The 12,981-nt window shown below is 41.4% G+C and overlaps 1 protein-coding gene across 1 annotated transcript in view; it reads left to right on the top strand.

Moving 5' to 3' along the window:
- LOC133380516 (chondroitin sulfate proteoglycan 4-like) overlaps window positions 1-12,531 on the top strand; it is a 47,494-nt gene extending 34,963 nt beyond the window's left edge. Inside the window, exons 8-10 of the mRNA XM_061617917.1 lie at window positions 85-257; window positions 2,600-2,783; window positions 4,987-12,531. Coding sequence (XP_061473901.1) covers window positions 85-257; window positions 2,600-2,783; window positions 4,987-7,034 — 2,405 coding nt within the window. The 3' untranslated portion in view covers window positions 7,035-12,531. The remainder of the gene's footprint in view (window positions 1-84; window positions 258-2,599; window positions 2,784-4,986) is intronic.
- Window positions 12,532-12,981: the final 450 nt, after the last annotated feature.

The following is a 12,981-nucleotide window of genomic DNA, read 5'->3' as shown; positions in this document are numbered from 1 at the left end:
AAGACTTGAGAGGTAAAAAGGACACATCAAATATAGTGACAAGTACAATGTTAATTTACCTTTATATTGTTTATGATTATTCAGGGTCTAGGAAACCAATTACATCTCACAATCTGAAAGCTGTCACCAATGATGTGGGTGAGTCAGAAAACAGAACTATACTTTTTACAGTTGCAAATCCCCCGAAACTTGGAAGACTCATCAGTGCACACTCTGATAATAGCACACAGGATATTACAAGTTTTACACAATCCATGGTAAGAATTCTTTTTACTATGGGTGCTGGCAACCTACTTGCTACAAATATGTTTATACACTTATTTGGAGAGGGATGGGGAATGTAGCAATATTTTTAGAGAAAAGTTCTTACTCACTTACATTTGATCAATGAGGGCAGGATCTTGCCAGGGACAATATTATACAGTGTGCTAAGTGTAATACAAAGAGCGGGTTGGGCTAATGTCAACATTTACTAAACCTAAGAAAGGAAAGGGAGTGGAAGATTAAGGCAAAATATATCAACGTTATAGAAAGCAAGTTTGCATTTGTTACGGGAAGCCCTTATAAATGGAGTGCAACGTAGTTCCTAAGAGACTGAGCTACAGGAACTCTCTAGTTCAAATCTTGCCTCCGATGTAAATTTATTAGCAGCACAGTCTTAAGTATATTTTTTCAGATGCAAGACTCACTGTTTTCTATGGACTTTACTCTCAGGTAGATGTGATTGGGATTGCAGCCCAGGTGACCTGAACCAAGCCACTCTCTTCTTGGGCTCTGCTCCCCACCTCTAATTTGGTGATAATAATTAAGTTGTTAAGAAATCTTTAATCATACAAATGTTACTTAATTAAATTTGCTTTTGAGGAAAAATAGTTCTAAAGAAAGAAAAGCCCTTGTTTTTGAATTTAATATGATGCAACAGGCCCCATCTTAGAAGAGGCATTCCCTACCCCACACTCTCCTCTTCCACAGGATGGGATGCCTGTTTTAAGATGGTGCTTGCCTTCTGCAGTTTTTGTAAGTACTTGCACTAATTTAAAAATAAGTAAAATTCAGCTGACTTTTCGAAGGCCCCTTTAATCAAAGTTGGTTAAAATATTTTAATGAATTCATCATCTAAATGTTGCAGCCCTAATCATAATACCAATCACCGGATTGCTGTGAGGATGACTTGAGATAATGGCCTGATTGGGATTTATATTTCTCAGCTGATTGACCATAGTTTCTTGGATTGGACATAATGGAAAACTATGGTTAAATAGAGTAGGAAGTGCTGGATCCTGGCACATCAAGAATCAAGGAGGGAACAGGCAATGCAAAGACAGCCCAAAAGCATAAGGCTTCAGCTTGCCTCAGTTTATTAAGCCGAGATGTATATATCCAAACCAGGGTGATGAATGTGACGTGTTTTGAGCATAATATTATTCCCGCTAATCTTAATTCTATTGATTCCAATTTTAATTAAAACAGTTTTGTTCTACTTATCACCACTCATTTTTTACTTTTATAAAAGCAATACATTTCCACATTCATGTTGGAGGCAGCAGAAGCAATGCTGCTGGCTGGTTGAGAGGCCACTCGGGGGGGCCCCACACCACTGCACCGCTTTCTCTTCCCTCAACCCCCTCATGCTGCCCTGGTTGCTCCCCCCCTTCCTCCTTACCAACTGATGGGAAGGTAGCATACTGGTTAATTTTCCTCCTCTTTCACTTCGCATCCAGGGGTGTGGGGTATGGATACAGAAAAAATAACCTGCTTGTTTTCTTCCTACTACCTGGATGGTAAGGGGAGGCTTGAGAACAGGTCCTCTTTTCCTCCTTTCCCCCCCAAAACAAAAGAAAGAAAAAGGACCTACTCTTCTACCCTTCCTTACATGGAAGCAGGAAACAGAATGAACAGGTCCCTCTTTTAGATCTTTGTTTCATAGCTTTTTGTATAGGTTATTGGTGTGCGGGCTTTGTGGAATTAAAGATGGCAGATGTGATTGTCTGAAGCATCACTCTGTAAAATGTTTAGAAAAAGAAAAGAAGTTGCAGGCTGTTCTTTGGGGGCCCAAGGGCTGTGGGGTGTGGGACCTGTACCATGTAGTCCAATCCTAGAGGTGCCATTGAGAGGAAAGAAGCTAGCATCTGTGTTAGGTCACCAGTCTGTTAGTGCTGTTATGGTTCGTGGTGTACCTCATTAAAAATTCAAAACTTAATTCATCACATAAAACCACAATGTCAAAATTCAAAACACACTCCCTTCTGGGTTTCCTCCCTCGCAAACTACGTTCATAAATTATGCTAGACTGAAAGGTGTTCTTATCGTCAACTGTAAGAGCACCAAGGTCTCCAAGCACTCTTCAGTGTGAATCTGAATTTGTTGGCTAGTTTGAGGGTAAATCTTTTGGATTACACATAGAATTAAGGTTTTGTGGCAATGGGGTTCCCACAGCACTTTCACAGGATTATAGGTTTTAACTCTGAGGTTTGGCCACATTCCATATATGAAGTAATTCTATTCTGTAGGCCAAAGATTTAACTGAGAACAGTTTTAGGGCCAATTTTGCTGGCATACCTGAGTTTTTCAGTATGCATTTTTGTTCTCTTCTGGACAGGTGGATGATGGGATTATCATCTACGAGCATGCAAAAAAGGAAGCACTTGATTGGAACACACAGGATTCTTTTATGTTTACAGTCTCCTCTCCACCAGCAGTTCTGGGTCCTCAGGTGTTTCACATTAATATTTCTTATGAAATTAAAAGGCATGATCAGAGCAGTCAACTACTTGCAAACACAGGTAAAACCAGTATATTGTTTTCAATCACATGTGTATCCTACCTTTCTTCTGAGGAGTTCAAGACAATCCACATGGAATTATCCCCTTTTCTCTCATAAAACTAGAACCAGGAGCCTCCAATGAAGGTGAATGTTGGAAGATTTCAGGACAGGCAAAAGAAAGTACTTCACTCGGTGAATAGTTGAACTATGGAATTGGCTCTCACAAGATTTAGTAATGGCCACCAACTTGGGTGGCTTTAAATGAAGACTAGACAAATTCATGGAAGACAGCTATCTATAGCTACTAGCCATTAATAGCTGTGCTCTGTCACCTCTGTTGGAGGCAGTATGACTCTGTATACCAGTTGCTGGAAATTGTAAGTGGGGAGAATATGATTGCATTCAGGTACTAACTGTGGGCTTCTCGTAGGCATCTGGTTGGCCACCACTGTGAGAACTGAATGCTGGACAAGATGGGCCTGTGGCCAGATCCAGCAGAGCTGTTTTTATGTCCTTGTGTTCTTTTTATCCTCACAACAACTCAATGAAGTAGGCTAGCTTGAGAAGGAATGATTGGCTCAAGGTCATTTCATGGATGTGCAGGGATTAGAGCCCAGGTCTTCTTGACTGAATTCTAACACTCTTCTAGCCATTACTGTACAGTGGATCCCTTCTATATTTTGGGTTGGTAGAGGATAGACTCCTAGCAGGGTCACCCAAGGCAGAATGGTCAAAGCTGAGACACCAGACTAAGATGCATCCAGACTCAGAGGAAGGCAATGGTAAACCACCTCTGAATACCTCTTACCATGAAAACCCTATGAACAGAGTATCCTAAATGCAACACGAGATAGTGCTGGAAGATGAGCCCCCCAGGTCAGAAGGCACTCACCGAGCTACTGGGGAAGAACAAAGGACAAGTACAAGTAGCGTTGTGACTAATGACGCAACTGGGTCAAAGCCAAAAGGAAGCCCAGAGACTAAAGCACACAGATGTGAAAGGGGAGTCCGGAGTTGTACAACGTACACAAAAGGAACATGGAATGTGAGAAGCAGGAACCAGGGAAAGTTAGAAATTGTCAAGAAAGAAATGGAACGTATCAATATTACAATACTTGGTGTGAGTGAATTAAAATGGACGGGAATGGGACACTCTCAATCAGGCAACTACAAAATATTTTATGCAGGAAATGATAGATTAAGAAGAAACGGGGTTGCTGTAATAGTGAGAAGTGATGTAGCAAAAGCAATTAGGAGCTATAACTCAACATCTGAGCAAGTGATATCAATGAGACTCAACAGGAAACCTATCAACATAACCATCATCCAAGTCTATGCTCCAATGGCAAACACAGAAGAAGAGGAAATGGAGATATTTTACGCAGAAGTACAGGAAGAAATTGATCACACACCAAAACAGGATGCTCTGATAATCATGGGGGACTGGAATGAAAAGTAGGGAATAGAGAAGAAATAGAAATTGTGGGGAAATGGGGCTTAGGAGATAGAAATGAAGCAGGAGAGAGACTTATTGAATTCTGTGAAGGAATTATTTGTTTCTTGCATATTTTTCAAGCAACCAAAAAGACAACTGTACATGTGGGCATCACCAAATGGTCAATATAGGAAATTGATTATATAATTGGTAGCAGAAGATGGAGAAGTTCCATACTTTCTGTGGGGGGAAAAAGAGCAGGAACAGACTGCGGTACAGATCATGAGCTGGTAATATCGAAAATCAGAGTAAAGCTAAAGAAGAAGAACAAAGCAATCATGACCTGAACTTACAAGATCTGAACAGGGTGGTTTACAACAGATGCTACTGGAGGTCACTGATTCATAGGGTTGCCATAAGTCATAATCGACTTGAAGGCCCATAATACAGACACAGAGTAACTGCTCTATGCAAATTGTAAAAAGTATAAATTATTTCCTTCAATTCCATTCACAAACTATAAAAAGCAACTTCTTTTCCAGCATTTCCTAAACTCATCTTTTCCCCCTGGTCCCCTCTTATTAGTCTTTTGTCCAGTTTCCATTCAGGGAAAAATGACACCATTTGTAGATCCTGACCTGGATAGTTTGAACTCCAGGGAGAAAGTTGTGTTTTCCTATTCATTAAAATATACTCTAGCATGGCCCTGTGACTTTTTCTGAATCATGATTTATTGATGCTGCTGCTGCCAATTAAAACTGTTTTCCTTTTCCCCCCTTTAATATAGGTGCTGTTGTCCAGGAAGGAGGCAAAGTTTTAATTGACAAAACTAACCTAGACAGTTCAAACTTGCTCTCTAAATTACCCAAGGCACAGCGTTCTACATATGAAGTATGGTATCAAGTTACATCCTTGCCCAAACATGGCACTATTGTTGTGGGAGAAAGAAATATTACTAGGGAGAAGCCCAATTTCTCCCAATACATTGTTAACAAATTTGGAATCACCTATATACATGATGACTCTGAATCATTCACTGACCAATTTATGTTTGCTGTGTGGTTAAACCAGAAGAGCAAGTCTGCAACGAAACCTCATTCCGGTGTTTTAGAAGAGACATTTAATATCACTGTTGTGCCAGTGAATGACCATGCTCCAGGGCTAAAGACAAAAGTGCTACATTTGAATGTTTTGCAAGGAGATACAGCAGTCCTGGGACCAAAAAACTTGAAAGTGGAAGATTTAGATAATGTGCCAGAAGAAATCAAGTATACCATCATAAGCAACCCACAAAACGGCTACTTAGCACTGTGGACTTGTCTCAGTGAACCCATCAAAGATTTTACACAAGCTGATGTTGATAATGGTAGAGTTTGGTTTGTACAAGATGGAACCTCTTCATCTGGGGTATTTTACTTTAGTGTGACAGATGGAAAACACCGTCCACTGTACAAACTTTTTAACATTGAAGTGACACCCACGTCCGTCACCTTGGTCAACCTAACAGAGGTAGTGCTTCCACAGGGACAAAACAGTGTTGCTATTACAAACATACATCTTTCAGCTACAACAAATGGGAGAAACACTGAGATTGTTTTTGAAGTAACAGAACCCCTCAGTTATGGGCATCTCTTGATTGGCAATGAGCAGGTAACTATGTTTCGCCAAGCAGATTTATATGCAGGTAGGCTGATGTACTGTATGACAGACATCACTGCATTTAGAGATATGCTGGAATTCACAGTGTTCACCTTGGACAGCAATCTAACAGGACAGGTTATGAATATCACAGTACAACCTCTTGTGCAAATGGCGCTTGACTTGAGCATTCCAAACAGAGTGGCTTACAAGCTAAAAGCAAGTGACTTGGATGCTTCAGAGTTAGCAAACCTGACAATCAGCAACCCCAGGTTTGAAGTGACTGTGCCTCCAGCTTATGGAAGGGTGCTAAGAAGGTCATTAAGCAATGCCAAAAGCGAAATACTATCTGTGTTCACGCAGAGTGACATTGACAGTGGAGCTATATTTCTTGAAGCAGATGTCAATATGACAGGTGTCAATGAATTAAATGATTCTTTCACATTTATACTCCGAGCAGACAACGTGCAGCCTGCCATGGGGCAGTTCCACTATGCCATAGTGCCACATGATCCTTCACTGATTCAGACGTTTACACCAGAAGTGGCTCTCTTAACTAGTGCAACTATTTTAAACAGCTATACTGTTACAAAAAACGAACCTTTGTTTTTCCCAAAGGGTAACATGCACACGGAAGCTCCGAGAGAGGCCCAGTGGCACAGGCAAAATCACCAGAAGCATCAGAACGATAAAGATACAAGGTTTAACGAGGAAGTTGCAAGAGGCAGATCTGTTTGGGATGAGACCACAATAAAAACAAGTTTCAGAAGCACCTGGGTTCAGCCCCCACATAGCAGCAACTGGCTGTTTGTCATTATACCGCTCGCCTCTGTGGCTGTCTTGTTCACTGTGAGTGCTGTTGCTGTTTGCGTCTTCCTAATGTGCCACAAACCCAGAAAGGCGAAGCCTCTCATTGCCGAACAGCCACCAGACGTTCTCAGCAGCCCAAGCTTTTCTCCAGAAAGGAGTCTGACTGTTCCTGCTGTCACGGTGACACCCCTGTTAAAAGGCGCAGGCAAAACAACAGCCTTCCCATTCATGTCGCTCAGACAGGAGCAAGTTCATCCTGTGCCAGTTGCTCCAGCTCCAGCTGCAGAAAGTCTTCTGCAAAGCAACTGGACCACGCTTGACCCAGAAATGATCCAGCACTGTCGAAAAACCAACCCAACTTTGAATCGCAATCAGTATTGGGTCTAGCATGCCATTGCAGCTACTGAGGAATGTGTGGACTACTGTCACCTTAACATTGGATTGATCTCAGTGGTGCTTATTTAAAATATGCATTCTCTGATAGTTGCATCCTTATGGAAGCCCATCAATAGTGGACTTTCAGTTAAATCAGGAAAGGAGAATCTGAGGCCCCTGGGCCAAATATGGCCTCCAGGCATCTCTGTCTGGACCTTGGGACTCTCCCCAGCCACACCCCTTCTCCCAGACTTCTCATTAAGCCCTGCTTTGCATCCTCCCTGAGTGTTTTTGCCTGGCTAGAATGTGTCCTTGAACTCATTATCAACCTTCTTGCTTGCCTGAATGGAGGACAGAGAGGGGTATGTGAGTGTGTGTAGAAACTAGCCTACTGTACTAAGGTAAAATTAGCATTCATTGCTCCACCTGCTTTTGTTTCTGGCCCCCACCCCCCACTGGCATGTGGCCCTATCCCTCAACTATATTGTTAAGGCCCGATTTTGTCAGTGACTGGACTAGCAAAAGAAATAGAAAGAGGCACAGTGACCACTGGTCTGACTTTGGGTGGTGTGGCAGCATTGTAAGAAGATCTAAGATGTTCCTACTTTGCAATATATGTTGGTTCTGTCCTGCTTGGAACAGCTGGTATTTCCAGATGTAGTGAACGAGAGAGCTGCTACATCAGGGTGGGGAAACTGCTGAGTGCTGCATTCCCTTGGGGGTAATCTGTTGGGGGCCACATGCTGGTGGTGAGTGGTGCTGGAGCCAGAAGTGGTCAGGGCAAGGCCAAAGCTGGGTAAAACACCTTTTCTTTTTCTCTGCCACCCCTTTTTCTTTCGTGTCTCTGTCCCCTTTTTATCTCTCTTTTTACCCCTTTCCCCCTGCATGGAATTAAGTCTAGGTTCTTGGGTAGAAATAGCCAGGGACAGAACAGAGGTGGGCATATTCATCCTGAAGGCAAATTTACGTGGCTAGTATTTGGTAGTAAGGAACTGCAATGCATTTGCAATTGACACACAGCATACTGGGACAGACTTTATCCCCATTTGCTTATAGGATGCCACTGTGTCAGGGACTCCAGGGTTTGAGCTGAAACCTTTAGGGGCTGAGGGTAGGCCATAACTGGTGAGCTGTCTAGGGCAGTGTGTTTTTGGACTTCAGTAGTGGTCGAAGAGTGGGAGGGGCGAGACACAGGGAGCTTGAGGTGGCAGCAGAGCCAATTCAATGCTCCTGCTGCTCCACACCTAGGTCCTCCTCATATCGGTCAGTGGCAGCGACCTGCCATGTTTGAAAGCCAGGAAAGTAACAGTGCCCCACCCGCACCAGCTCATCACCCACTCCTGGTAGAGGATTGGTGCATCACCTTTTGCAGTTGATAAGCACTATGAAGCTTCAAGACTGTCCGAGCTCTTGCCTTGTCAACAGATGTTGGAATGAAGATGAAAACGTGGTATCCAGTCCTGATTTGCAGAGCTTGCACCAACCATAGCTTGCTGGTCTGGATGTAATAGCAGGTTATGGTTTGCCTAAAATCAGGATGTTACTAATCAAGTGGAGCACATGATGGAGGGGGAAGGAGGGAATGTGCAAGCACAGGGCTTATTCATGTACTGCCAAACTATGATTTGCTATGATAGCGAAACCCCTATAGATATTATCAGTTCATACTACTTTGTATCCTGTGGCTTCTCTGTAGATTTTTTGGCTTAGGGTTTCATGGGTAAATATGCCATTTGGGTCTCAAAGGTCTGTATTTTTAGATTTTATTACTTTTGCAATAATCTTGGGAATGTGTGCATATGATTCTATGCAACAACTTTAAAAAAAATCAAACTCTATATCAGTAATTTTACATCTTCTCTCACATCCTGAGCCTACTTGCTTTCAAAAAGATGTGGAATGCCCACACATGCACAAAATGGGCAAGGTGCTAATCTCTATCACGTCCTTTTGACCGTTGCACAGTTTGATGATGAATGTTAAGGCAAAACTGTTATGGTCTTGGAAGGTGTTTGTCTAGGTCAGTGAGCAAGAAAGCCATGATTCTCTTGAGCAGTTGAAACAGATGGTATAAGACACGTGCTACTATGAGCCTTCAACTGTTTTTGTATTTTTCATTATAAATGCTGGATGTTGTTTTAAAATACATGCTTCACCTTTCATCTATATAGCAAAACTGTGTGGCCGCCGGCCAGTCTGCAGCATTATCTTTATGTTTATGCCTTTGTCTAGAGAAACATATCCTCTTCTATATTGCCGAGTCAGGGCCAAAATTCTGTCTTGAATTGCACAAAATAGAACTAATTCAGCTGGAGATGGGTTCAATAGGAATTTTGTGTAACTGAGAGCAGAAATGTAGTTGTATTGGAAGTGTTCTTCAGACTACGCCTCCGTTGTTCATGCTCTGGTAACTTCAAGATTGGATTACTGTAATGCGCTCTACGTAGGGCTGCCCTTGAAGACAGTTCGGAAGCTTCAGCTGGTGCAGAACGCGGCTGCCAGACTATTGACGAGGACCAGTCGGTCTTCGCATATAACACCTATTCTGGCGCATCTGCACTGGCTCCCTATTTGCTTCCGGGCGAGATTCAAGGTGCTGGTTTTGACCTATAAAGCCTTACACGGCGTGGGACCTCAATACCTTGTGGAACGCCTCTCTTGCTATGAACCTACCCGTTCACTTCGTTCAGAATCTAAGGCCCTCCTCCGGGTACCAGCTCATCGGGAAGCCCGGAGGGTGGTTACTAGATCTAGGGCCTTTTCTGTGGTGGCCCCTGAGTTGTGGAACAGCCTCCCCGAAGAGGTACGCTTGGCGCCTACACTTCTATCTTTCCGGCGCCAGGTAAAGACCTTTTTATGCTACCAGGCATTTTAATCTTTTAATTTTCTTAATCTTTCTACTTTTAACATGTATCCTTTTTAATTTGTGTTGTATTTCATTTTCGTTGTGCTTTCTGTTGTTTGTTTGTACATGTTTTTGTGATTTTTTACTATGATATATTGTATTTTATCTTGTTTGTTCACCGCCCTGAGAGCTATTCTGCTAAGGGCGGTATATAAATTGAAATAATAATAAATAAATAAATAAATAAATAAGTTGAAACAGAAATACATTGTAAAAAAAATAGCTCATAACCTATCCTAAGCTTGCAGAATCAAGTGCAAGCCACAAGTCATGTATAGTGGCCTGCAAGAGGCTTGACCCTAGTCAAGTCTTAGGCTGGCAACAAGATATACCTGATTGGCTACATTCAGCTTGCTGGGTCATGAGATGTGGGTAGGGCTGGATGAATCTGACAATTTTGATTTCTCTCATTTTCTCAACCTGAAGTTCTCCATATTTCCACCTCAGCTTGCAACTTTTTTTAAAAAAATCCTTGGGAAAATTCATTAGCATTTTAGTACAAATGTCTCTTAAGATATGCAGTTTTGCCTAATACACATTTTTGCAAAGCAGTTTTTCCTAATGCATTTTTGTATGTTATTTTTCACCATTATAATGCATTTTAATGTTATTTTCATGAATATATGCACTTCTGTGCAACCTAGTATATGCATTTTTGTGCACATTACTTAACTGAAGAACTGCACTGCAAAATTTGGAGAAGTGAGAAATTCAAAGGATGGCTGAGTTTTAGTTCGCATGTTGTTTTGGAAAGTTGAAATTATGTAGGTTCACCTTTAAATGTGAACTGAACCAAATTTCTTCCGCATTCCTAGCTGTGGGGGACTGACACCATTCCTCTTAAAATACTATAAAAGACTTTGCTGAACAGTCTGCACTATTTTATTCTAGTTTGGTTGAATTTGCACTGTTGCAAATTTTCAGTTATAATTGCTAGAGGAAATACTCTCCTAACAGTTCAGGTAAACGTTAGCTGACATGTTAAGGAGAGTATTTTCCCTAGAAATGATAACTGAAAGCTTGCAACTGTGCACATTCAACTTTAGTTACTAAAGGGTCCAACCTTTAGCTATTATTTTAGTTATTGATAAAATGTGTACTGATTTCAAAAGGTGGAGAAATCAGAGAAGACTTTTAAAAAATAGATAGGGTTGCAATTAATCAGCTATATATATAAATCTACATCAGAATATGTAAAGTACAAGTTTGGGGACAGTCAACTGGTTAGTCAATTACATTTTTAATTTCAAAAGTATTCATAGTTATCATCCAAAGATGCATAGGCCTAGAGCCACACATGACATTCAGCTGTCATTGTTTTCTTATTTTAAAAGAAAAGCAGCCTCCATCATTGTAAAACACAACTTGACATGCAGAGGAACTGCTGCTGTTTGGAGAAATGTTAAAAGCCTACTATGTGCTATTGGCACAATCCCACCAAAGTTCCATTGATGTCAAGGGGAAAAAGTAAAGTATATGAAATTAATGTAATCTAATTCACTCTAATTGAATTTTTTTAAAATCTCATTTCTGCAGCAGTTGGGACAGGATGTATGAGGTTGGGTCTTACTCTCTGAGGGCAGGCTTCAGAAGGGGAGATCTGCTCCATCTTTTGGTTGAGGGGATGCCCTCCCAGCGATCATAAGATTGCAGGATAAAGTGAGGGGGTTTTGCAATTGGAGAATAACTTTCTACTTTCTAAATACTACTAAAATGACGAAGCTACATTGTGATCACAAAACTTTTAATGTATACGTAGAAATGTATTTTATACAAGGAAGATGTCTATTGATAAATAATTTATGAAAAGCGAAACCATAATTGTGCTGCCTCCGCAGGGTTAGAATTGTATATAGAGATACTCCTGTTGTGTTAAATAAGGCATTTATTTGGTTAAGAGTTATGGAATTCTAGAGGGCTGTCTCTATGCTCCCTTAGCCTCATAGTAACTTCCTGTCAGGTGACATCACCCCTCTCTTTAATTGGTTAGTTATTTTTTCCCTCCAAAAACCTGCCGCAGTTTGTTTCAGTCATCAGTGAAGCTAGCAGCAGTACTAGTAGCACCAGAGGACAACACTCCTTTTTTACCTATCTCTCTCTCAGAAGCAGAGCTTGGAAAAGTTACTTTTTTGAACTACAACTCCCATCAGCCCCAGCCAGCATGGCCACTGGATTGGGCTGATGGGAGCTGTAGTTCAAAAAAGTAACTTTTCCAAGCTCTGCGAAGCTATCTCTCTCTCAGAAGCTATCTCTCTCTCAGAAGCTATCTCTCTCTCAGAATTGCCTCTTGCAGAAGCTTCTTCCTCAGAAGGTAACTTTCCTCCATTTAATCTACCTCATCAACAATCCTGCAATATAATTACCTGCTATCAACCTTCTTCATCATCATCACCCTCCTCAGTTCATCATCCCCAGAGACTGTATGCTTTCCTTTAAGTTTCTGTATACCTTTGTGTTTTCTGGTTTAGTAAAATAGTTCTGATTAAAAGAGAGAGATTGAGTTGACTGTCTGGCAAAGTGGGTTTCAGAACCACGGGTTCAGAACAATAATGTAGAAATGCAACATGGTTGTATTCTGTAATGAATAAAATCTAATGTCAAGTTTCTTTGTCCTTTTAAAATTGCACACATACTGAAATCTAGTTAGGTTTTGCCATGTAAGATATGTATTACATGCTATTGGATGTGGTCTGAATTACCCTTGCACAAACATATATTCCTATCTTCCTTTGATACCAAGGCGAGGAGACATGTATTATTGGTAGTCCCATTTTTCCTTGCACCTGTCCCCTGTCTTAGGGTGCTTTCACACTGCAGTTTATTCCGTTATTCTGACGATTTCTTACCTGGTAAGTTGTGCATTATATTTGAGCTTTCACACAACATAACGGGTAGCTCTGGAATTCTGGTGGAACGTAGTGCAAGTATAGCGCTAATTTCCACAATAAGTGATACCAGAAATAATCCGTTAGCAAGGCTGGGAACCTGGAAGATCGCAGGAGTTTTGCACTAGCTGCTGCCACTCACGTGACAGGCATCCCAGCATGCAGTGTG

This window comes from Rhineura floridana, chromosome 1, assembly GCF_030035675.1.
Source record: "Rhineura floridana isolate rRhiFlo1 chromosome 1, rRhiFlo1.hap2, whole genome shotgun sequence".
In the NCBI taxonomy this organism is placed as follows: Eukaryota; Metazoa; Chordata; class Lepidosauria; order Squamata; family Rhineuridae; genus Rhineura; species Rhineura floridana.
This window is presented reverse-complemented; position numbering and strand designations above follow the sequence as displayed.